This window comes from Crocodylus siamensis, chromosome 10 (genome assembly GCF_052110815.1).
Source record: "Crocodylus siamensis isolate JL-2025a chromosome 10, ASM5211081v1, whole genome shotgun sequence".
NCBI lineage: Eukaryota > Metazoa > Chordata > Crocodylia > Crocodylidae > Crocodylus > Crocodylus siamensis.
Window position 1 is genome coordinate 31,715,592 of NC_143404.1, and position 27,510 is coordinate 31,743,101.

Sequence of the window (27,510 nt, forward strand, 5' to 3'; positions counted from 1 at the left end):
AAGATATAGGTATAGTGTATATGTGATTTTATAACAAGATCAGCATTTAATTATAATTTGCAAATTTTTTTTTTAAAACAGGAAAAATAAATTTATTCAAATGACCATCCTCTCAGGGTCCTTCCACTCATTTTGTAACTTTTGCTAATGTATTTCAGTTTTTTATCTCAATGTGTTCATGGATCAGGCTCACCTCTTTTCATAGTAATAGTCTGATCTTACTGTATCATTCTAGAGCAGGGGCAGACAATTATTTTGGGTAGAGAGTCGCTTACCAAGTTTTGGCAAGCTGTAGCAGGCCGGATTGGTAGCCCCACCCCTTGACAGAATCCCTGCCCGTGGTTGTCATCTTGTGACCAGAAGTCCCACCCCTAACCCCTGACCTTTGCCACCAGAAGTCCCTCCCCTTGCCCCCGAAAGTACTTCTTTCAGCAAGAGGTTTTGCTATCTTGGAACCAGAAGAATACCAAATTATATTCTAAAAAGCAAACATCTACAACATTCATTCATTTGGTTTCAAAAAATAATTTTGTCCTGATCTACATGCGTTTGTGTAGTGTACATAGAGGTGATTGCACAATAGCTTAAAATGAAGTTTTACTCTTGTACATTGTGAGGGGTGGGTATAGGTTTGTGGGGGGCTGTGAGGGTGTGGGTATGTGAGGTGAGGGAGCATGTGGGGGGGTGGATATATGAGGTGTGCATGGCTATGGGGTTTGTGGGGCCTGGGTACCTGGGGGGTGTGAGGGGATGCGGGTGGTCTGCATGTATGGCAGTGCAAGGGGGGTGTGGGTGCATGTGTTTGGTGGGGAATGCACATTGGACTCAGCCTGTGAACACACACACATACACACTCTTTGCCCCTGCCTACACATACATACTCACACACTGTCCCTGCCTGCCCACACATACACTATCTCTGCCTGCATACACACACACACGCTGTTCCTGCCTGCCCCCACACACACACTGTCCCTGCTTGCATACACACACACACACACACTGTCCCTGGCTGCGTACATGCACACACACATATACACAAACGCGTGCATGCAACTGATGTGGCCCTGTGCTCCCCCGTCTGGCAATGCAGCCAGCAGCCATGTGATGCTGGAGCAGGGCTGGGGCAGGAAAGGAGTGAAATGTCTGGGGGTTGGCAGAGCTGGGCTGTTTGGTCCTGCTGAGGCTCCCCCTGGATCCTAGTGTCCCTGGCTCTTGTCAACTTTGACAGGCTGTGGGACAGATAAATATTAATTTTCTCAATTTTTTAGGGGCCCCGCAGGCCAGGTAGGATAGCCTGGTAGACCGGATTCAGCCCGTGTACCATATTTTGCCTCCCCCTGTCCTAGAGACACATTAAGTTTGTTTTTAGCTGAATAGAGTATACCCCCCAATGTATTAGTATTTTAAATGTAAAATTGTGTGTATAGCATTGATATTTACACTTGTGCCAAACCCTTAATCTGTAGTATTTTGATGTATTTATTTTGTTTTATTATTTCAGCCAAATTTAAGAAGTCATTAAACTCTTTTGTAAGTGCAAATACATGTTATACATGTATTTTGAGCATGACCAATTAATTCAAAAGTGACTCCCTATCTGTTGTGCGTTTTAAGTTCCAAACTACAGATATAAATCATTTATGTAGCAATTGGAATGTTAGAAAATGTGCTCACAATTAATAATGAGGTCAAAAATAGTAACAAGTATAATATTGATACTATGATACTACACTACTAAGTATAGGTGCAAAAATGGTATTAACTGAAAGGAAGGCTGAGTGGAAGCCCAGCCTGAGATCAGGTCATGATGTATATTCAGCTATTTTAAGTACTGCCACTTCTATTGCTTATTTACGTATTAACATGGTGAAAGAACTTTGGAAGAACACTAACAAAGTTGGAACTAAGGTGCAGGTATCTATTTAGTAGCTGACCTCCTCAGAGAAAATACATGGTCCAGTGTTTAAGGTGCTAATCAGGGATTTGGTAAACAAGGGTTCAGTTGCCTGATGTCTCAAAGACTTTCTTTGTAACCTTGGGAAGGTCACTGAGGCACAAATACTGTTTCACCTGCAGGCATCTAAGTGGCACTTACCAGTTTTTAGCACTTAGGCAGCAGGATTGCCCAGGTACATGCATTACTACTAGAGAGGCCTAGGTTTGGGTTCTGACCGATGCCCCACTGGCTCTTCCGTGCCTTGCATTTAATCGTTGTTGTATAAAATGGTTAAACAGTAGTGGGTTAGCTTCTGCCCTGTTGGGAGGGGGTACAAGAGACAGAACTCCTTGCTTCCAGGACAGTGCCCCTCTCACTGTGCCAAAGCGAACTTTGGTTTGCTCTACTCTTTCTGGCCCCATGCGTATCCTCTCTTGTTGACTTCCCAAGCAGTGGGCCAGGAAGAGAGGTCTGAGCAAAGACTAGTCCATTTAGTACAGTGTTCCTCAACAGACGTGCCACGGCACCCTGGGATGCTGAGAGTTCCTTTTCAGAGTGCCACAAGGTTAAAGGAATAAGCACTTGCTCTTCCCCGCCTGGTCCCTATGCAAGGAGGTAAGTGTAGGCTCATCTGCCTAGTTCCAGTGCAGGGAAGTAAGCTCACACTTGTCCTTGCCCACTCTTGTGAGAGGAGCTAAGTGTTCCCTCCCCCATTGGCTTTCTTCCTGTATAAGAAGCTAGGCTCATCTGTGTCTGGCTCTAGTGCAAGGAGGTACTTACGCTTGTCCCTGCTCCACTGCTTGGAGGATCTAAGTGTTGGTTTCCACCCCACCAGGTATTAAATGCTTCAATAAATAAATTAGTTATTGAAATGGGTCTAATTCACAGGAGTTATGAAGTTGTCAGAAGCCTAAAAACATTGAGAACCACTGGGGTAGTGGTTAAAGCATTTTGCTAGGAAGTGGGAGATACAAGTTAAAATCTCATCTGAGAGCGGGGCTTAAATCCCCGGGTCTCCTACTCCTCTGACAAACCACTAGGCCTTTGGGCTAAAAGATGGGAGTCCCATCCTCCTGCTCTCCCTCTCTCTCCCCTCTCCTGTCAAACAGTTTTGCTAATTGTACTTTTCTTCCAACCAACGCTTCAGGGACTTAGATTGAGTTACATGCACACCTGAGTGAGTCTTCCAGCCCAAAGCCTATGTAGTATCCTGAGCATGCTCAGAAAGAGATGCAAGATGAACACAGCTACACAGGTACAGGCAATATCCAAGCTGTGGGTGCCAAAAAATGCAGTTACACAGCTATGCAAGTGCCACTTAGGTACATAAAGATGATATAGGATTTGTCCCTCAGTCTCCTTTTGTCTTTGTTAATGTAGATAATATAGCTCCTCTCAGGGTTTATCTTCATAGCTGAAAAGATGAGGTTTTTCTTTTTCTTTTAGTGATGAAAAAAAGGAGTCACAAAAGTATGGTAAGGGTCAGAACAATAACTATTTTGAGTTGCTGCCTAAATAGACCAAGAGCTTTAGTAAGACTAATGATTTATTGCACAGCAGAATAAAAAAAAAATGGCTGTTGCCTCATCTAAGCCACACAAAATATTTACAGCTTCACAGCATTTTTACATTATAAACACTGAGATTTTCAAAGAGTAGTTCACAGCTGGAGACTGGTAAAACAGTTGGTTTTGTAATGGAAATATCTGTGGTGTGAGTGGTATATTTGATGTGTATGTTCATAAACAGCCATCCCAAGAGGTCCTTGTGGTAATGGATCAAAAGCAGGCTAAATTACGGTATGAGAAGAAACTATCATTTAAGGTCCTGATCCTGCAGTTAGATCCACTATACAGAAGGTTCTGAGGTGATTCATGGATAGAAAATTTCATACTAATACATCTGGTTGAAGAACTGGGCCTAAATAAGTAACTTAAATGTCATAGGATATACTTTTGCCATATACTCTAATTATTTATTTAGCTTTTTAAATGTATTTGTACTAGTAGCATAGTGATTTTTTCCTGCAATATGTACAAAAATAGGATCACATCCTGTTTGCAGTCAGATCAAAAATTAAAAATGGAAAGAGTGAAATGAAAATGTTATGCCAGAGCTACCTAAATTTGTAACTGCTTATGTCAATTTCTTTCTCCTTTTTTCTGAAAACAGGTAATCAGATCCTATCCCTTGGGACACTGTCAAAAGATCAGGTTTATCCACTGAAACTCAAGGGTATTTCCATCTGCTATTCTGCACTCAAATCTGCCTTATGTGGAAATTATGTCAGCTTTGGCGTCTTCAAGTTGTATGGGGACAACCACTTTGACAATGTACTTCAGGCCTTTGTCAAAATGCTGCTCTCAGTATCCCACAGTGATTTGCTAGTAAGCAGTTATTCATCTTGGGAGTCTTTATATGAAATATGAAATAACACCACCACAGGCTTTGAATTGTTATAATGAGACAGAGGAATCTAGAACAGCTCGAATGCACTTTATATTTTCAATCTAATTACTTGAATTTATTTATACAGTCACATCCAAAATATTGGTCTTTCCATGTGTAATAAAATTGTTGTATCAAAGAGTTACATTTCCAAAATGTTCATTTTTAACATACATGGAAAAGAGAGACCTAGGTCTGCCCTTTTTGCATCCATGCAAACCAGTTGGCTTCATTAGGTTTGCCTGGGTATAACTGAACACAGTATCTGGCTGAGTATAATCAGTCATCCTTCCATTAATCTAATTTTTGTAAACTGCCATAGTCTGCTTTCCATAAGACAGTTTTAGAACATTAGAAGTGTTTTGTTTCCTTTTGCCAGTGGACTTTATTCAGCACTGCCATTTTCTGCAATGAGGACTGAATCCGATGGTGAGCAATGCCGAGTACTCAGAGATATCAGGAAAAAAAAAAGACTGCTTGCCTTTTAAAAAAATTATCCCTAGTCAGGATTGGTATATGGCTGCAATGATCAAATGTACCCACACAGCCATGACATACCAGATGTGAAGGCATGGCCATAATGATGCTAACTAAACCTAGGGCTTTTTTGTCCTACAGGTCCATTCAAGCCGATACATTTTTATGCTCACATACAACCCAGTTAAAGCCAGTGTATTTCAGAATCAGGTTACGCTGATTCAGGGTACAACCTGGGGTTAGTCCCAAACAGTGTTCCACATAATAGGAAGGGCAAATCAATGAACCCTTAAACTGGCCTCAAAACTCTTAATCTAAGTAACATCTTACTGAGATGTTCATGGGTTGTGATGTAAAAGAGTAGTATTATTATTTTGCTACCAAGAGTTTGTTTGTCATAAACTAAAGTTAATAAATGCAAGCTTAAAGCATAGGAGTCCATTTTATATAAAAAGATGTTTTTGGTGGTAAAAAGGTTTTAATGTAATCATTAAATTTATCACATCCTTATTCTGTGCATTCTTGGTCCTGTTTCAGCCAGCTTTGCGTTTTTGAACAGGCATTCCAGTTAGCTCATAGTATTTCTAACTAATCGTTGTTTGTTTTCCTTTTTCAGCAATATAGAAAACTAAGCCAGTCTTATTATCCACTCTTGGAATGCCTGACCCAGGATCATATGAGTTTCATTACCAGTTTAGAACCTAATGTGCTAATCTATATTCTTACTTCAGTATCTGAAGGACTTACTGCACTGGGTAAGTGTTACTTGCAATTTATCTAAGAAAGGAAAGTGAGGAATGTGTAGTAATTCCAGCATGAGGTGCACCCACATCCTTTCACCTACATACCTTAAATAAGTGCACAGATTTTCAAAGGATCTTAACACCTATTAGCATATTGATTTGCAGGGCGGTACTGGGTTCTGAGCATTTTGAGAATCTGATTTAATTCAGTGAGAGTAAGTTGTCCAATAGTATGTTGCATATGATATTATAAAATGATCTTTCTAGAAACATTATTTACTTATACTTAGATTATCTCTAAAGAACCTTTACAACAAGAAATGTAAAATAAATGTAAAATGTCTTAAAGTCTGTAATCCTCACAGAAGAAAATTTTAACATGCATATAATACATTTTCTCCTTCAGAAAACCAGTTGTTCCAAGTCATGTTAACTGTTAACCTCCAAACATTCATTTTTATTTATTATGGCTATTTTGCGGGTAGAGATCATTCAGTATAGCTGGTGTATGAGTCAAGTAGACCAAAGATTCCTCTTTTCCTTGAAAAGGATACTGAATTGTTATTTATAAAGAATATCTATTGGCTGTGTAACAAAGTAAACCAACAGCATACTTAGAGTGATATTAAAAACCTCAGTAGTGTGGTTGTAACTGATCTTTATTCATTAGCACTTTCTAACAGATTATATGTTGACTGTTAGTAGCTTAAATTAATTTGAAATAGGGACATAAAGAACAGAGCGTTGGGGGGGAAAAAAGACCCATTAAGTTTTCTGATCAGTCTAGAAACTAGAATAATATGTATGGTGATGCAAAGCAGTATAAAACCTGCAGATGCCTTACTTTAATTAAAAATGGCTCTGAATAGTTTATGTAATAAATAATATTTAAAAAATAATCTGCATCCATAACACTGGATTATAAGGGCCTTTCTGTGTATGCTTAGCATTTCTTTCTACCGCCAAAAAATCAGTCCTTCCCTGTATGAATGCACAAACACACTGGCCAACATAAGCTTTATGTTTTACAAAACAGGTTAAATAGTTTCTGCTACTCAAGAAAATGTTTCTAGAGGCTGATGGACACTAAAAATGAGCAACATTGTCTAAGATGTTTTTGTTATTTAATGCCAAAATGTATCTAGTCTCAAATATTTTGAGTGCCCACTCACATCTAATGATGGCCAAACAACTTATGTGTATAGGCTGACTCTGCTGTAAGCCTGCCTGTTGCTGTCTGTTTCTATGTTAGAATTTCCTTGCGGATGGATGTATTGGACCAAAGGCTGCCTTGAACTGCAGCTACCCAAGGACCAAGTTCATTATGTGTGCCCTACTTCACATTTGGATCATTTCTCTTTACAACTTCAAATATATTCTATATAACTGACTACCAGCTTTCTCAGTTGTATACTTTGAAACACACTTAAATATGTGTATGAGAGAGGAGAAAATAAAGATATGTCAGCTTTTAGTTCTCAGACTGATCAGAAGAAACACATTTCCACCCTTACAGAAAATTTTGAGTTTTCAGTTTTTTAAAAAGTTTAGCTGAACATTTTTGGATGTTAAGCACTCGATTCCCAATGTAAAACCATACGTTTTCAAGGAAAGGAAATACTTTCCTTAAAAATGTTTTGTTTAGTTGGAAACCTTATTTTCTGTCAAAAAGCTACAACCATTTTTCTGACCACCTCTGATTCCCATTATTCCCCATGAGCCACTGGTTTTCCATGTCAATGCACTCCTTCAACTAGTTTTGAACTAATAAAAACGTCTCTGTGTGTGTGTGTGTGTGTGTGTGTGTGTGTGTGTGTGTGTGTGTGTGTGTGTGTGTATGAAATCAAATACAAATGATTTTTTTAAAAAGGAAAAAAATAACTACCTCTTCCATGGTAGACTCAATCCCTGGAAGTTAGAGTCCAATTCAGTCAAAGGGTCTAAGATTTGCAAGCTGTATCATTCAGGTTTGAATGATATTTAATTGATCGCGTTTTCTCTGAGCACCAATTCCCTTTAAGTCTTTAAGCATTGTCCTGCATCTGTAAGTCTTTCAGCTTGCTTCCTTCATCTTCTTTTCCTGCGGCCAGGTGTAAACCAGCCTCTATTAATACTATGGCCCTGAAGTAATCTCTTCTGCTAGCATATGGTTAGTAATGGTTGCACAGGTGCTGTTTCTTGGCAGGTAAATTAATTTTTGTCCCTTTAATTTCTACTTTAGGACCGTGGATTTCTCCTCAATTTTCCTTTTTATTGTCTAGCATTTCAAAAGAATTTTGACTCTGCAAAAATGTCATAAATGGGATTTTAGTTCCTAACTCTTTTTAGCTTTTCTGAAAATCTTGTTATATGGAGCCACTCATAATATTTGACAATGCATTCAGACATGAATTTCTACCAAAAAAAGATTTCCCAGACAGGCCATTTTTGCTAAGGGAGAAAAAACCTGAACATCTATACACTTTTTTTTCCAAAAATGTTTGTAAAGTGAAGTACCTCTCGTTTATTTTGAAAAATAATTATATCCCACAGTTACTTTTTTTTTCTTGGAGCAAATGTTTATTCATGTTTTTACCCATTTCACTTTAACTTGTGGAAACTGAGCATATGAGTCATATTCCACAACTCAAGTTGTAGAATAAAGAAGTCTCAAATTGTTATTTCTCAGTACTATTCATTCTGTTTTGAATGGACACCCTGCATGCATCATGATTCCACACTTTATAATATACTGAGAAATAATATGTATTCCTTTTGGAGCCCCTGGCTGTAAATCAGACATAATGGAAGCCCTCATCTAGGCTTTTATTGCAAAAATAAACACTCCAACGTTTCTCCTCTAAAGTGTTTACCTGGCTTTTTCACAGCTGACTCAGTGGATTGGAACCTTTTAATGTAGCCTGCCTGGCATGTTGTCACTAATCTCCATGTGAAGCTTTTCTAATTCTCCTATGATTAATGGTGTAGTTTGCTATTCATTTAGGGGGTGGAAATATAACATTTTCTGTGTCTCTCTGCCTAATTTAGATGTAAAATTGCTTAATCTGTTTACTTTCTGGGTTTACACTCAAAGGCAGATAGTGCTTATATTAAAGTATAGATAGACTGACAGGGAAATGCCACTTAACTCAAATCCATCCCCTTTACCTTAATCTTGTAACCAAAAATCTCTTTAATTGTAGTGCACTCATTAATGTAATTAGGTCATTTAAAAAGAGTCCTGTTTATTTCTTTGGCAACATTCACATTGTGTTAAGGGCAAAGGGCCTTTTTAAGTGTTTTTTTAGTAACATTAACTACTCTAATACTAATACAAGTCACTAACTGGTGCGAGTGTTAAGGAGATCATAATTTTCCCCATTTATCCCAGTCCTGCCTCTCAGATTTTCCAGCCTGTCCTTTGTCTACACCTGAGTTATTATAGATCTTTGTTAAACTGGTTTATCATATTTATTTGTTGGTTAGTTTTTCTTTGGTAAGATTCAATAGGAACACTCTACCCAGCCTCATTCCAAGGACCTGCATACTCTGAAAAATCAGTCTGGGAATTTGTATGACATTCCCAGGCATGTTATACCTATGCAAATGAAGGAAAAATGAGCACTGAGAACGACATCTGATATACAGTTAAGGGAAAATATAAGTAGCTCTCAACACTTTTAGCAGATCATCAGGAGCCGATCATAGGCTAGACCTGTCCACTATCCTACTAAGATCACTTACTGTTCAATGTAAATCTTCTGTTTGTACAGTATCAGCATGTTTAGAGCTACTACCATTTTGTAAACTGCTGTTAGTGATTTACTTTGTCTTATTTGTTTGGAAAACAAATGGTGTTAAAAGACTTGTTTAGAAATAGAGTAGAGCCCACCTATGAAGTACATATTTTCAAATATCACACTTGTTAGTGATAGTGTTTCAGTTCAGCCAACAATTGCATTTCTATTTTATATGCAGGACTGATTTAGTAGAAAAAACAATACATCAGTGATCTTACAATCTCTACTCAGTCAAAAGTCTCAACTTTAGATTTCAGGTCGACCAGGGCAAAAATTTCTAATGGCCTGTTCCCACTGAATTCAGCCACCTCCCAATGACTTCAGGGAAGGCAGGTCAAGACATTCAGGCTTAATTCAGTGTTAATTCATACTTGAAGTCGGAAAAATTTGGGGACTCTGCATCTCCCAGGTCTACTTAGTATTTTGTAGGGTCAGGCCTTCAGCATTCAGTTTTACATTGTCTTGCAGTGCTTCCAAAAACCTTATAAAATTACAGTTTAGAAAAATACTATTGGGTTTTATGGAGGAGAGTTAAAAGTAATATCAAAATGGAGTTTAAGGAGTTAAATGGACATAGATCAAAATATGCCATTGTCCAGAGGGATATATTTAAATGAACACTTCAAGGTTGGCAGGCTTCCAGATTAGCATAATGTAAAGAAACAAAGATACATTTAATTGGATCCTTCTAATGCCTTTCCCTCAAAATGAAAACTTTAAGTTTAATTTCTTCTCTAGCTCTCACACAACCCCGGCTCCTTATATACAACATGTAGTTCTGGTATCCCCATCTCCAAAAGAATATAATAGAGATAGGAAAGGGCAATAAGTATGATCAGGGATATGGAGAGATTTCTGTACAAAGAGAGACTAAATAGGCTAGGACTTTTCAGCTTAGAAAAAACTATGTAAAAGGAGATAAGGTAGAATTTCTTAAAATAATGAATGGCATTAGCTAGTGAAGCTTTTAGGAAGCAAATTTAAACAGGTAAAAGGGAGTTCTTTTTCACATGCATAAATAACTTGAGGAAATTATTGCCACAAGATGTTGTAGACAATTTAACCAGGATCAAAAGAAAATCAGTCAAGTTTGTGTAGCTTAGGTCCATCAGTGGATATCAAACATGATAGGTGAGAGATGCAAGTCCAAATCATGACATGGTAGTCCCCTGAATGCTAGAACTTGTAAGGATTGAGGCACAATGGGGACAGATCAGTCCGGATATCCCTGCCTATACTCTCCCATTTAGCATCAGCATTCTGCTAGTGTGTGAGTTACAGGATTACTGTGGTCTGACCCAGTATGGCATTTCTTATGTTCTGCTCTAATGACCCATCCAATATAAACGGTATGAGCTATTTAGGGGCCAAGTCATGTTCGCACTGAATTTAGTGAGAGCAGGGTTGTATCCTAAATGCTGGCAAGTTTATTTGATGTTTACAGAGAACATCATGTATGTGTAAATTCTGCATCCAGTAAATAATTCCATGTGCATGGAGAGCTTTGGCTGTTTCTAGGATCATGAGGAACAGCCATCTGGTTAAAATGCATTTCAAACCAGAAACACACTAAAAGAGTTGGGTGGAAGACCACAGCTGAGAAAGATGATTGAGGGCTTTACCTAGTGCCAGTGTTCTCAAGGCCAAAAAAATCTCAGGTTTCAGGTTAAGAGGAAATAACAGCTGGTAAGAGGGAAGGGTAAGCACTACTATTTTCAAAAGGGGGAAGGAAGAAAGAGTGTAGAAACAAATGACCGGCATACTATTATCACCATGCTGATGCAGACAAACAGAATACACTTTCACAGCAGCAGCAGCAGCACAGCGGGCTACACCTAGCAACAAAATAACTTAGATAAATCAGATAGACATATTTACTTTGCAAATAAGTTTAAGCTTTTAATCTCCCAATGTGTTATCTTAGTTATAGAAACAGTAAGTAAAGATGTGAATTTGCTTTTGCTATTTACTGAATCCTGCTTTGCTTTAGTGCATTTATATCCCATAAATATTAATGGAATGTTAGTCAATAAACATTATTATGTTATCTTCCTTTTGTATTTTATTAATTAATTAAACTATCAAGCTTTAAATAAAGTGACCAAGTAAACATTTTATTATAAACATCCACCTTCCTCCTGCTGTTTCTTCCCTGTCTTTTGTGACCTCACAGTTTTTTCGGTATCTAAAGCATAGGCTATAACCTTTTTCTGGACAGAGAAGCACCACTTTGTATTTAGTAAAATATTTGATGCACTTGGAATGCTTGAAAATATGACTCAGTTGCCTGCAAAAACAGGGAACTGATATTGATGACCCAGGCATTTCCTTCAAATCCAAAGTTCATCATATAAAAATAATGTTATGGCATTCTCCATATGTTTGTGACTGTTGGGGTGCTTAGCTATGTCAAGAGATCTAAAAATGTTACTTTAAATCTTAACGTTGACTCTTTGTAATAAGCAAAATCGAACTTGGTTTCCAGAAATCTGGAGTCACCTAAATATAAAATGGCACATCAATAAAAATACAGCTTTGATCCTGCAGTTTTCTGTGAACAGGAAGACAGTGCACTGAATCCCCATGTAGGAATGTAGGACTGTAAATTGCAGAATTGAGTCCATATTCTGTTTAATAAGGAGAAATTGTCAAAAGCAAGAGCAAATGGTAAAACAATGTATCATTTAATCCGGTGTGGGTGCATCTACATGAGACGTTACGTTGCCATAGCAACGAGCTATAGTGACGTAGCATCGGTGGGCACTAACTGTGACGCCGCCGCTACTGCACAACAGGGTTGAAAACAACCTGTGCATCACTGGGGCTGTGCAGCACATGTAGACACACCCTGTCTGACATAAACTTCTAAGGTTGCTATTTCTGTACAGTTTATTCACTGTTACAAGATAGTAATATTAACTGTTTTGTTACATGACAGAAACAACACTCCAACCCTACTAAAATTATTTCTTTCATTGTTTATGCAGATACTATTGTCTCCTCCAGCTGTTGTGCTAGCTTAGACTACATTGTTACCTACCTCTTCAAGCACATAGCAAAAGAAGGCAAGAAACCACTCAGATGTAAAGAAATTTCACAGGAGGGACAAAGATTACTACATTTCATGCAACAGAACCCAGAAGTACTACCACAGGTAAACTGAGGTTTTCCTTTAGCACAGGAGTGTCAGATATATCTGGGATGAGTCAGATGGTGTCTGCCCAGCCTCACAGGCAGATCAGACCCCCCCCGCCTCCCTATGCTGGATCCGACTGACACCTCTCGGCAGTTCAGGAGCCAGCAGGAAGAAGCCTGGCATTGTAGACACTTGGCTGCCACCACAGGAACAAACCGTGGTGCTGGGCTTCTTCCTGTGGTGCTCCTGGAGTTCCATTGCTGCTGCTCTGAACCTCAGTTAAGACCTGATGATGCTGGACTTCTTCCCACAATTCTGCTGGTCTCACCCAGGTACTTGACTGCTGCCGAAGGAGGGTTCATGATCAAGGCTGTAGGCTAGATACGTGGATCCAGCCCGCAAGCCATATGTTTGACAACCCTGCCTGAGGACATTAATAAATTCAAGAATTTTCCTCAATTCCTTATTTTCCTGTTTATTTTCCTCAACTTGATGTACATTACATCATGATCATTTCAGTTACTTAGCAATAGTCTTACTTTGTGTAAGGTGGTATTTTTATGCTCTGTCACCACAATTAATTTCACATTTGTTTCCATACCAACATCAGTGCAGTATGGCGAACGTGTTTCTTATTGTGCTGATGACATAGATATTATATTTTAGTCTTGCTTGTTTCATTTTTTTGGAATAATGTCTTTTACATTTGACTGTAGCTTATAAGATGAAGAAACTCCGTGCTCATTTTTAATTTATCCCACACACAGGTCTGTAGAGAAAGGGCAGTGAGGTTTGTAAAATATTTTAAGTAGGGCAGAAACACTTCAGTTGTTTCAGTAACACATTTGGCTATTTAAATGTAAAACTCCTATTTTTATTTTAAAGCGTATTTGATACTGTGCTTAAATGCTTTACTTATGGTGTATTTTATATTTTAATTGGGATTTTTGTGTCAAAGGTAAATACAATAGAGAAATCAAATTTCATGTTTCAGGAATGCAACTGATCACTGCTAGCAGTGGTCAAGAAGAATTTCATTTTCTTCCCAGAAGTGTATATTACAGTCTAGCTACATCATAGCAAGGGGAAGTGATGTAGACTATTTACATTTATTTAATATGCCAGTTTTAGCAAAGGATCCATAGATTCCCAGAGCACTTAGTACAATTTCATCAATGTAGTTTCACAAATGACAAATTTGCTTTTGGGGGCTTTTAAAGATAACAAAGGGAATTAAGAAAATACCAGTTACAAGATAATGCTCAATGTCCTTGTACTTTGGTAACAATTGTTGGTTGCCATTTTAAAAAAGCTGGTGTAGCATAACAGTTACAATATAGTTACCATATTATTTACTATTCTAATCGGAGGTGTGGAGTGTGGCAAACGTTGGCTTGTTAATGGTGACTGTGAATTATGTTACATATTGTAAGTCAGTTTGTGACATTTATTATTGTCACCGTTATCAGGATATGACATAATGCCACTGTCAAATCACAATATCCTTGTCTTGTGGATGTTGCATGGAATCTGGCAGCGAATTTAGCATTCTTATGTACCATTGTACACAGTAGGGCATCATGAGTATAGTGATCTGAGCATAAAAGACAGAACAGCAGCCTTGACTCTGGATTTCCTTGCATTTGTTTCATTCTTATTGTAATATTTTGTGTGGTAATAATATGTGGAATCTTTCAATTTATAGTATATGAGTAAGCGGTCATCTATCTTGATTAACTTCATAATCCATGGAATACATTATATTTATTTTGAATGCAGGCTTTCAGATACTCTTTTAAATATTAATGACTGGTCTCCAGTAGTCAGCATAAATATGATTTGCATTAGCACTAGTCATATTATATTGAGTGCCTCTGATGTCAACTATTCAGCGTACTAATATCTGACATCATCTCCCGAGGTCACTGACAACTTTGACCTTTATTCTCATGCATGGTTTCTATGGTCTCAGAAGCTCTTTTGAATTGATTTGAAATTTTGACTCTTCCCTTTATGAGGCAGTAAAATTGATAATTATTCAGATGGGAACTGAGCGCTGAGTGAAAAATCAATTCTACCCGCTCTCTACTGCGTATAAAATTACTTCTGAGTCTGCTGGACTGAACGGATGGCCAAGGTAAAAGCAGCAGGCAGGAATAGTAGGGAGGATTAGCTGGACGGAGCTAATAGCCTAAAGGGATGGCTTTTGGGATGAGGGAGTGGGCCGGTTGGGGGTTATTATCAGCAGTGATGGGACTCATTGATCATATGTTTACATCAGGTTTCCATTGGGTTATAAATCAGCTCTGAATAGAAACGGAACCTAAGGCCTTACATCTTACCAGAGGGACAGTGTATTAGATTATTCTCATTTTCACACTCAGATGAAAAGTGAACCATTGATTATTCATTGGCTGGCCATTAAACACTGGTTTTATAGATGATTTGACTATCATGGATGCTAATGAACAAGGTTGCTGCTTCATAACCAGAGGTTTCAGTTTTCAAGACATCTGTGTCGGTTAAGTAATGCGTAACCCTATTAAAAGGAATGGGTTACAAATTGCTTAACAGTGCTGAAAAACTAGACCCTAATGAGTAATTGTACTTTGAGTTTAGAGAGGTTTGTCAGGTCTTTAAACTAAACTGATGCAATATGCTGCAATTATTTACTAGTTAGAACATTTTTTCAACTTCAGTCTCAAGAAGGATAATTAGACATCTAAAAGTTTCTGATAAATGAGATAATGTTTATGTTCCAAAGTTATACAGTGAAACTGGAGCATATCTTCATTAAGTCATTTTCTTTTTTTCTCTTCTATAAAGTGGAGTTAATAATATTTTTATACAAATAACTTTAAGAGCCTCTGAAGGAAGACATAAATTCACAGGATTATTGTTAATAATAATACAAGTGTCACAAGGAAGATAAGAGAGATGATAAGGCCGTGAGGCATGTATTCAGATTATCACAGTACACAAGCAACCATCTATTTTGTGTACTGATATTTTTCTCTTTTCTTCTTAGCGAAGGAAATTACTAGAGGAAATGTTGGTTAAATTTTGCAGTTTAGAAAAATTAACGTTGTCTTTTATATCTATTGTTGACAACCTGTTACAGTTGTGCATGGGTGTTATCAGTGACAGTGCATACGTCCCTTTGCATTTAGCCTGAACAGAAATTATCTATCTATTAAATAAAATTAGAAAACTAAAATAAGATGGTATATACTTGTGGGGGTGGGGAAAGAAATATGTATTAAACTTAATGTTTAGTAAAGGAAAGAAATAAGCACCAATGTGCTAAAGCCTCAAGGAGAAAAACTGTGTATATTGTTTAGGATTGATAGCTGGCAGTATTAAAGTATTTTCATTATGTGCAATCTACTAATAGGTATTCATTTACTTATGCCTTTTGATGGAAAAATTCCTCTGGGATAGGCATTAGAGTTATGTCTAGAGAGAGCAGTGCAATTTTAAGGTTTCTTTCTATTTAGTATGGTTGATTCTCTGTTAGTTTGATAGAATAAAATAAAATTTGTATAGAATGAGCATCTTTATCAGAGTTGCCATTAAGAGCTTAATTACAAATGCTGTGAACATGATGCTTTACACCTCCCCAGAATAAGACATCTCTTAGAGATTATATCTCTGATACAATTTTAATTTTATATTTGAAGCTAATATCACTCTAAAGGGTTAAAATCTTTTATAAAGTAAGCATTGCTCATTTGCAAATAGTTTTTTTTTATTGGCTGAGCAGCTCTTTAGTTCATGCCCAAGATAAAAGCCAACACTATAAGTTTTTATGCCTTTTTAAAAAAAATGCATTTCCTATAGATTTTGAAGAGCTGACATGAGTTACAAGGATCACACTTTAGTAGAGCCTTAAATGGAAACCACATACAACCTTTTCTGCTTTTCATGCCACATAGCCGCACATGAATTGCAACAAAAAGGAGCTCATCTTCCTTTTTCTTGTCATTATTTCTTGTATTTGAATTGAAATGTTATTATTCAGCATTTTGACATACAATAAAGTGCATATTTCATGCTTAAAATTCGGATTCCATTTAATTGTTGTAAGCAGCAGGAGAAGCAACAGCATTCTTTAACAATGCTTTGAATTTACATGAGAACTTAAAAGTAAGCCTGTGTTTTAGGAAAACTCTAAAATAAATCATTAATACAATGTGCAGATGTTTCGGTTTTATATTTTTTGCTAATTATGAAAAATCACACCTTCATTTAGACACATGGCATCTGTCTCAGCCTTTTGTATACTGAAGTCATAGAAGTGAAATTGTAGCATCGCAGTCCAAAGTCACTTTTCTACTAAGGACTGATGTCACAAACTCAAGATTACAACTTTACTCCTGGTTCACTGTAAAGGAAAAAGCTGACCTGGGAGAAAGAAAGCTCTTAATGAAAAACAAGATTGTAACAAATTGAAAAAACAGGCGAGTCACTAGTGAAGTAAACCATGGGTTTCTTATCACAGTTGCCTCTATGTTTAAATTCTCTTCTTATTTTCCTCCAAGTTAGAAAAGGATACCTTTTTTTGGATGGTTCTATATTATTTTATGTGCAGTTAGCCAGGACATTTTGTTGGGGAAGTCCTTTTCTTGCATGTATGCCGTATGGAAACAGAGGGGACATGCATATATTTAAATTTATGATTTCAAACTAGATATGAAATATTTCACAACAAATCTTTCATGATAAAGCTCCAAGTAATAGTTTGCACCAGTAGTTCACTAAATGTTTGTGCTGCCATAATAACACTGTCCTTGGTCCTCTTTCTTAGCCTATAAGCAGCAAGTAGTAGTCTGGTTAAAAGGATACTGCTTCCCGTTCTGTTTCCTTGGGTGTGTCATATGCCAGCATTATTTTAAATGAGCAGTTGTGATTGTAAAATTACAGGCTGAGAGGGCTTAAGGGCAAGTGCCCTACTAGAAACTGATACTTTCACATGGATATATAAATTAAGAGCATCCCTTTTAAGCTTAAAAAAAGAAGTCAGATTTGAGCTTTGTTCCCATCTCCTGTGTTTGCATGTGACCTTCAGCCAGTCATATCTCTACCTAAATCTGCAAATCAAGTAAAAATACTTGCCTCAGAAAGGTGTTGTAAAGCCAAATGAATTATTTTGTATAATGTACATTGAGATCTATGTATGGAAAGTTCTATCAAAATTAAAGGTATGACTGCAACAACTGCATTATAAAAATATAATAAAACCATCTTACAGGGCTTCTGATTTTATGTGCTATTTGTTCAAAAAAATTCCATCTATAAAACTAGAATTCATTCCACTACTTTCAGTAGAAGACTATTTTAAATTTTAGAATGTATTTTTTTAGAATTTTTTATGTATATATATTTAAATTATGCCTGTTCTGTAGAACTGTATTTAATGTAGACTGTTAGCTCCATCTGAGAATATTGACCTCCCAGTCCATTCCTATTTCATCTTTACAAAAAAATGTGTATTATTATATATCCTTAAGTGTTTCAAAGATATTTGCAAATACTAATGAATATTAACAGCAGCACTGTATGATATGTAAGAAGTCACTGAAATACGGCCAGGTCTGAAATAAAAGGTGGCAGTTGTTCAATAAACTGGCCCAGCCTGGATTTCAGCTATATTTTAATGTTCATCTGTTTTGTTGGCCTTTGTTTTTTGAAAATGTATTTGGATTAGCAAGTGAAGAATGTTACTATCCAATGAGTCATATTGCAGAGGAGCTGTGTGCTATTATATTGGTTGGTTTGTTTTTTATAAGTTTGAACTGTGTACAGATGCTTAGAGCTTTGATTGTGTAAATAAAATAATCTGAATAAAACAGTGTGCATCAACACTGGATAGCAGTTTAGGACAGGAAGTGAAGAATGCAAGGTCCAATAGAAACTTAAGGGCTAACTATATATTAAAATACAAAAAAAGAGGCATAAATTGGCAGTTACCTCTTATTTTCTCCATTTTATACAGCAAAATATGTTACATTTGTTTTTCATGTAGATACCAATAAAGCATTTAACCAACTTGGAGTCATACACATGCTAAATGATAAAAATTATAAACATTGAGAGGAAATGGCTTTTAATGCACATCCTATGGATCATGCAGAAAAATCCATAGAAGAACTCCAGCACATGCATTTGTAATGAACAATATTTGGAAGGATACTGAAAGGGGTTGATGATGCAAGGTGTTAAATATTTTGGCAGCGTGATCTAGCAAAGCATGTGTTTAATTTTAAAATCATGAGTAAGACTTGGAGTTGAGGAAAATATTCCCATGCTTGGAATTAAGCATATGTTTTAAATGTTTTTTGTTGGACTGAGACCAGGATTTTCAGCATCATACAGGATTGAGCCCTAACAGTGACAGAGAGATTTTCACTAGGGCATCTGTTTTCAACCTCTTAGCACAGTTTAAAAATGTGATCCAATAGTATCATAACTTTCTTTATTAATTGAAAGGGATGGAAATATACCAGATGTAGCCCAAGCCAGCAGAGACTTGGGTGGCTAAGCAACAGAAAAGACACCATATTGAGTGAGCCAAAATTCAGTCTCAAAGTCATTTATTTTAACCAGTGACAATACATTTAGACTCTAGTGTTTCAGTTTGATTGATGGTTTAATATCATATATAATTTTTTTAATGAAGGGAAACCATTTAAATATGTTAACATTTGCACTAGTAGTCTCCCATGTACATAACTGCATTTAATCATTACTCTGATTGTTTTTGTGCTTGTGTAATTTGTATCAGCAAAACAACTGTGTCAAAGCCATCTTATCTTAATGGAAAATATGCTTTCCAGAGTTTTATACACGTTCCTTACTTCACATAAGTAAAGGCTCCAGTAAATTCAAACTAAAATATAATGCTAAAGATTCAGCTATCATTACACAGAAGGGCTGTTAATTATAAAATCACAAAAAATACATAAAAGCCTTGTCCCATTTCTGATGCTGCTTTGTTTAGTGCCCTGCTTTGGTTCAGTGTCATTTATGAATTAGAGTTGAATTTTAAGGCTTTTAACAGTAAACTACATAATGAGGTTTTATTATCAGTGTATCTCAAGATTTCATGCTCTTGCTGAAGGTGCTAAATCAAGTTGAATCTTTTCTTAATCATTCAGATTGATATCAAGTTGCCACAAACAGCTTTTGGTGTGGACAGAAGTTTAGTTCCATGAAGTAACAAGTATTGTACAAAATGCATGTATGGAAACAAAAAAACCGTAATTTGGCTTGCAGGATAAACTGCTAGAGGTGTCAGTGTAGGATGTGTACCCTCAGGCTAGGCAGCTGGTATATGTATGCTTTTGTTTATCAGTTACTGGTTTATGTAGCCTTTAGGCCAGCACATGAAACAATCACTCCTACAGGGTCAGCTGCTGGTCAGAAGCAAAGTAAGAAAAGACTTTGCGTTCAAACACGTCAGCTATAATTTTAGCGCAGCTGGCACCTGCTACTGGTGCACAGCAGGAGGGTTAAAGGTCAAAGAGGCAGTTGTTCTAAACTCAGTGATGGCTTAAAGGGACTTGTAGATTAATCTGCTTTATTAACTTCTGTATATTAGATAACTATTGCAGTGAATGACAGTCCGTCTTTCTGAATAAGTCCCATCACCTCTTTCTCTTTCAAATTGGTTTTTGAGTAATGAATATGAAATAGAATGCATTTCAGGGTAATTAAATGAAAACATTAGAATGATGTTGTTTTACAATCATATCTATAAGTTTATTGTATATTTATCTTACATTATTACCGTTCATTGCTTTTTGGTAGAAAACAAAGAGCATGGAGGTTTCAATTAAAGAAGAAAAACTGTCTGTGTTTCTCAGTAAGCTTGTTTCTTTCATGCCACACAGATATTTTCAAAAGTGACAAATAAGTTTAAAGAAAAGCTAAAAGGTTTTATTCCTTGTTTACGCAATTTAATGCAATTTAATATTTAATTCATTAAAATATTTAAAGTTTACTGTAATTATTTCATCTGTAACACAAAGGTCTCAAAATATGTGTCAAGGCTAATTTGAAAACAGCTACCATTGCCATTCAGCAGAATCTAACCAATGGTTTGAATAGTGCCCAATCGTATTGTCAAGCATACATGATATTTCAAAATCCAGTTTGAAATGATATTTGCTGTCTGCAAACAGTATGGTTTCTTACCAAAGTGAGTAGGGAACAGCAACCCTCCCTTCCACGCTTTTTATACCTAACTTAACAGTTTTGTCACACAATGGAGCATGTTCTCTGTGAACAAAACATTAACTTATTCCACATCAGGTTGAAATTCTGGGTAAGCAGTGGCATAGCACACTGCATAGTAGCCATTGGATACCATTGCAAGGTTCTGCCCCAACACCAGGTGCATATATAGTGAATAAGGCTGGACTTGCATAGAAGTGCAGTAGTCAGTGAAAGCAAGCCCCCATTAGATTCCCATTCCCTTCTGTTAATTCCTGCTTGACAGTTGCACATTGGTTAAGGCCTATCTCCTCCATATATATAACACAGCTAAAAAGAAGTATAAATCACATGTGCAAGTGAAGAGGTAAACGGCACATGAATATTAGAGAATCTTCTACCTTCACTGTGGGGGTTAAGTTCAATATATGAATACAAATACTTCTGGTAGCAAATTCCTTAGCCAAACACATTTAGAGACCAGCATTAATGAGTAATAAATGCCTCTAGCGGTTATGATGGTCCCAAAGAAAACCATCAGGATAGTAATTTAGATATCTGTTTTCCACTGAAACTAAAAGTGTTTTTTCTTTACCCAACCCCAACACCTTTCCTGCTTACTGCAAAGCTTTGGAAAAATTAAACTAAATAAAAAGGTTAGATGGCATTTTCAAAGAGGATTCTTGAGTTTTCATAAATCTCACTGCCCAGTAGAAGGATGCATTGCTTGGAAGAGGAAACATTTTTAAACCATATTATGAGTCAACCTGGATATTCTCAAAAACAAAATAACTATATTTGTAGGATTGACTAAATCTGACTTCTAGATTACATCTGCTATGGTTTTTTCAGCTTTTGTTTAGATTTCCATGAATTGACTGAATCTTGCTGTATTTTTAACTAATCTGTTCAAATCATGTGGTGGTTCCATAACTTTCTGTTTTGCCATCATTGTCCTTACCAACCTGATAAAAACTTTTATTGAAACAATATCTTGTTTTTTGTGAACACCAGGTATAGCCCAGGCAATGCATTGTCTTTGGATCAAAGGTCTGTGAATTTCAGTCTCTACTTAGTGTCCCATAAAATCACCATCATAACTACTTTGTGGCTGAATATTATACTATCTATAAAACATTTTACCATACCTAAAAGTTCACTCAAAAACCATTTTGCCAATGTGCCCGCCTGTGTACCAGAGGGTGGTAGTGGATGGGTTCTTCTCGACCTGGAAGGATGTGGGCAGTGGGGTTCCGCAGGGCTCGGTCCTCGGGCCCGCACTGTTCAACATCTTCATCAGTGACTTGGATGAGGGGGTAGAAAGCACCCTGTTCAAGTTTGCTGATGACACTAAGATGTGGGGGGATGTGGGCGCACTAGAAGGGTGCAATAGGCTACAAGCTGACCTTGACAGGTTGCAACGGTGGGCGGATGAGAATAGGATGGGGTTTAGCACTGATAAGTGCAAGGTGTTGCACATGGGGAGGAAGAACCAGCACCACACTTACAGGTTGGGGAACTCCCCTCTTGCCAGCACGGAGACGGAAAAGGATCTTGGAGTCGTCATTGACTCCACGATGAACATGGGCCGGCAGTGTGGGGAGGCAGTCAAGAAGGCCAATCGTACCCTGTCATGCATCCACAGATGCATCTCGAGCAGGTCCAGGGAGGTGATCCTCCCCCTCTATGCGGCACTGGTCAGGCCGCAGCTGGAGTACTGCATCCAGTTCTGGGCGCCACACTTCAAGAGGGACGTGGACAATATGGAAAGAGTTCAGAGGAGGGCCACTCGTATGATCAGGGGTCAGCAGGGCAGGCCTTATGAGGAGAGGCTACGGGACCTGAACCTGTTTAGCCTCCACAAGAGAAGGTTAAGGGGGGACCTTGTGGCCTGCTACAAACTGGTCAGGGGGGATCAGCAGGTATTGGGGGAGTCCCTGTTCCCCCGTGCGCTGCCAGGAGTGACCAGGAATAACGGTCACAAACTGGTGGAGGGTAAGTTTAGATTAGATATTAGGAGGCGCTACTTCACAGTCAGGGCGGCTAGGGCCTGGAACCAGCTTCCAGGGGAAGTGGTGCAGGCTCCTAGCCTGGGGATTTTTAAAAGGAAGTTAGATGAGCACCTTGCTGGGGTCATCTGACCCCGGTGCTCTTTCCTGCTAAGGCAGGGGGTCGGACTAGATGATCTACCTAGGTCCCTTCCGACTCTAGCTACTATGAAACTATGAAACTCAGGGCCTGGTGACCCAGACTTGGGCCCTTGCGACCTTCAGCATTACCATCCATGGGGTGCTTCCTCCTAAAGGAAAATCCAACTGCTCACCCACCATGCCTTGGTTTTACAAGTAGATGCAGGAGGATTCTGTGTGTTGGAGACTCCCTTAGGTGCACTCCATGCAGACGTCAGTTGGAGCTCCACCTCCCCTACACCCCATTCACGCGCCAGTCTGTTGGTATCTCACCATGTAGTTGATGGCCTGGGCTCCTGGCCAGTCAGGGCTGCCCCTTTATCCCAGCTAGGTTGACCACCTTCCCTAGATAGGGCTGGTTGGTTAGCTGCACAGCCCCGAGGGCTGCTGTGGAGTGGCTATGTGGTGGTTACTTCTTGCCCCTGCTCCGTACACGAAGCTTAAACGGAAACTTAAACGTTGCTCACAGTCTGAGTTGGCCTCCAGAATGCAGTTGGGCTCTCTGGGACTACTTTCCTTGATAGGACGGTCAATTTAACGCATCCAGATTTGGTTCTCTGCCCCAGGCTCTGCAGGAGCTCCTGGCCCTGGCAATATTAGCAAAGTAGTGTCTCCTAAAATGGTGAACAAAATGAAACCACAAAAGAAAAGCAGAATACAGGGAGACTGTGCTTTTCCTCGCACTCGTGTCTCTGTGGTTTACTGGCCCCTCATATCCTCGGCTCCTCCATTCTCCCCGGTCGATAGCGTCCTTCCAGATAGGGACAACACCTCCCTCAGGCATCCCCTCCATGTTTTTGGGATGTTCCATGCCTGGACATGCCAGTTGGGAGCCTGCAGCTGCTGTCCCCCTTTTCATCATCCTGTGCCGGCTCTTGTAGCCACTTCATTGCTGGCTAAGTGATGATGTCATGCCCTTGCACTGTCCCAGCTGCACCGACAGCATGCTCAAAAATCACACAGGTGGCACCAGCCACTGTTCTACACCTCCAGCTGCTGCACGTGTGGCAGGTAAGTCCCTTTTGGTCTTGGCCCACCCTGGGTCATTCACAAGGGCCTTTGGTGTTTTCTCACTGTCCCTCCATCCCTGGGGTTTCGAGCCCCTTGGGCCTGTCACCGTGCAACAGCCAACTTAAGTTAAAATCCTTCTTTCATAAAATTATCTAGCATATCTTCCATTAACTTCATCACAAGCCAGAATTTCACCTGTGGGGAGTGGGACTGGGCCGCAGATGGCAGGCAAGGGGTGGGGCCAGCTCACCGGTGCTGCACACACTCCTGGAGGAACAGGGGGGACCTATGCCCCCCAGGTCTGTGTGTGGGACAGGGATGGGTTACCCACTGCGGGCTCAAGGTCCACTTTCCCCTGCCCTCTTCTGGAGCCTCCACAGCCCAGCAGGTGTGACCCGGCACTGCAGGGCACAGCGGGCCTGCATAGGGTAGGTGCTTGTTGCTGTGAGTGCCGCACTGCCATAGAAACACCATCCGTCCCTTGCATGCACAGCAGCAGCAGTGGCAGCAGCACGGGGCTGTGCCCCTCACTGCTGCTGTGTGGGCAGGGGATGCCTTGCCAGGGCAGCGTGGAGTTTACAGCAGCAAATATCTTTGTGCTGCAAATGCATTGCATCTACCTGTAGAAAAAGAAAATCTGTTTAAATGACATTGCATTTATTGCAGGTATTACTCATTAAAATATTCTTAAAGGCCATTTGGAAGCCCCATTTCATCAGTAATATTGAACAGCCATCATCAACCTCCTCTTAGTTGTTTTTGACAAAGTGCTCAGACAGATTCAACGCAGTTCACTGGAAACTTTCAAAAAGTAGTGTTCAGCACACCAAAACTTGGTTTGGAAATTGCGTAGCTCGGGGCATCAAACATACATGGAAAACCCACCTCTGAATCCTATCCATGCGTTATCCCCATCACCTGCCCCACCATTAGAGCAGCCTCAGGACGGTTTTATCTAACCCCACCCTCAGGAATCTTTATTCCAGTGAAACATCAGCATAGCTCAACATTGCCACCCTGAGAGATTTAAAGCTCATGAATCAGGTCTCAAAAAGGCCTGAGAATTTTAAGATAATAATTGTTATTTATCTGTTATTTATTGAACATTAAGGGTTTGTGTTTTTTAGGAGTCCTATGGAACTGTAAGGGATAGAGATTCACTTTTGTTTTTCTGTTGTAGGTAGATTGAAATTTTGGGAAGGGGAGTTTGCTTTTTGTAATGAATACTGGGATTTGAGTGTAAGTATGTGTTTCCAGGAGCTAGGACATTAAAAAAAACCTCTACAGATACACCCCCAAAATTTTGAAACTTGTGATAAAATCTTAGCTGAGCTTATCTCCGTTATGCCCCTCCTTTCCCCCTCTGACACGCCCCCTATGCCAGTGAGCAGGGCCTAGGAAGCATTGCAACCACTAAAGGAATTCCCCACTGGTGAATCTCAACCTTTTGGCATTCCTGCCCGAACAACACAAGAAACCACAACAGAATACAGAATCTGATCCATTCATTAGGTTTTTGTTTTATTTCTGAACTCACATTGAGCTCCCCTTAAAAATTAAATGAAGTAAATGTAGTCATCCTTTACAGTCTTTTTAGCACGACAGGTAAAATAATCTTCCATTGATACTTAAAAGTCCATCTGAAGAAATTCAGAGAGAGTGTTGTGAGAGATGCAATAACTATTGAAATGTTGAGTGTCAAACTGCCAGGATAATGTGTTTAGTATGAAATATAATATTCAGTGCACTTTGTTTTGATGACTGCTTGAAAGAGCCTTGTGCTCTTATCCTTTGTTGTTGTTGTGAAAGATGATATTCACTAAGATATGTTGGTGACTGTTCAAGATACACTAGCAGTATGCTTATTACCATCTTTATCATCTGTCTCTGTTTGAAATTGCTTCAGTTACAGTTCAGTTCATCACTGATTATGAAAACATGTTCTTAAATTATTTGTTACAAATAGTAGCAAATAATGAATGCATTCAATAGAAATTAGGAGTGCCCTGTGAGCAGTCTGAAAACAAAGAAGGAGCTAAGTTTATAGGATAATTGGTCGTTAATCTTTTGATCAGCTCTTCTGAATGCCAGGCTGTCGCAGTACTCTGATGTGATCCAGTAGGCTGCCGTAGTTTGTGGAAGGGCCTTTCTTGAATGGCTGGGGCAGGGACTTAGAATCAGAACTTTGGAAATCTATATTGATTTATTCCTTGACCACTAAGATACCTGGGGCCAGTTATTTAGGGCCACATCTTACTCCATTTATTAGGCCCTTAAGTGTGATCCTACTCCACTCTTCTCAAAGCCTTGAAAAGCTGTTAATGCAAAAGCTGGACAGGTCCTTCTGCTTGCTGCTTTTTTTTTTCTTACTTAGTTTTCAGGCTAAGATGTTACAAATATACACACATTAAATGATTTTCATGTATTCAAACAGGGTTGTATAATATCATACTTAGGCACCTAAAGGTATAGGAGCATCTAGCTCCTTAGATTTGACCTCTTTTGTTGCACCAGGTCTAGAGGGTCCCTCAGGGCTTGAGGGGCAGCTGAGATCAGGAGTGGTGACTAGAATCCAAGTAGTGGGAAGCCAGAAGGTCAGTCTGAGAAACTGAGTCAAGAAGCCAGAGGGCCAGGCACAATGCAGTCAGAGGGTGAGCTGGGTCAGGTAACCAAGAGATCAAGCTGGAAGGAACAGTGAGGTGGTCTGAGTAGGGGTTGAGTGCTGTTGCCTGGAAATTTCCTCTTCCAGGTCAGGGGTTTATATGGAAGGCCAATTCACCCTGGCCAGGCACCCAGGTGGCTGGCGATGGGTGGATGGTTAGACCCATATGGAGATTTCTGGCCAGCTTGCTCAGCCTAAATGGTCAACTAGGGAGGTGGCAGACTGGGATAAATGGACAGCCTCAAGGTCCAAATTCACGGCCATGGCCTGACACTTCCGAGCTTACACGCTATATGCAGGTTTTCATATCTCTGTAAAGTAACCCCATTTAATTTTTAAATTAGTTGTACCAGTTTATTTGCAATAATACTATTAATATTAACAACTTCAGATTTTATACCTTTCCCTGGTTGAACAGGATTTGGGGAAGTCATTTGGTGACATAGGAGGTAGAAAATTAAAGGGCAGACAGGCAGTCTCAGTCCCTGTGTGGAAATCTTAACATAGTAAAAAAAAAATTCCCAGCCTGCTCCAAGTCCCACCAGGTTGTGAGAGGAGCAACCAGTGCAGTCACAAGAGCTTGCACAGAGTGAGGGCACAGCCTGTATCAGCGCAGTTTATGGGAAGTGCATAACACAAGTCCTACCATATATAAGAGGACATGAGAAGAAGACAAGTGACAAGCTTACTTCTATAGAAATAAATGCTGGCCAAACGTACTGGCATAGAAAAAACTACAGTCCATAGCTATTAAGAGGATTGGGTTATCTGTAATTTTTCATGTGTCCAGAAATACTAGTACTAGAAGCGGTTTTCTTTCCTGCTAAAACTTAGATGGGAGTAGTCATTCAGGAAACAGAGGTGTTCCCATCCCACTGATAAGAAGAAAATGTAAAGGATAGTTTATCTGAG

The 27,510-nt window shown here is 39.0% G+C and overlaps 1 protein-coding gene across 3 annotated transcripts in view; it reads left to right on the forward strand.

The window, feature by feature from the left end:
• The window catches only part of RANBP17 (RAN binding protein 17), a 284,697-nt gene that overhangs the window by 225,684 nt on the left and 31,503 nt on the right, over window positions 1–27,510 (forward strand). For all 3 annotated transcript variants that reach the window (XM_090064588.1, XM_090064589.1, XM_090064590.1), the window contains 3 exons: window positions 4,112–4,326; window positions 5,481–5,619; window positions 12,374–12,540. In XM_090064588.1, the coding sequence (XP_089920714.1) occupies window positions 4,112–4,326; window positions 5,481–5,619; window positions 12,374–12,540 (521 nt within the window). The remainder of the gene's footprint in view (window positions 1–4,111; window positions 4,327–5,480; window positions 5,620–12,373; window positions 12,541–27,510) is intronic.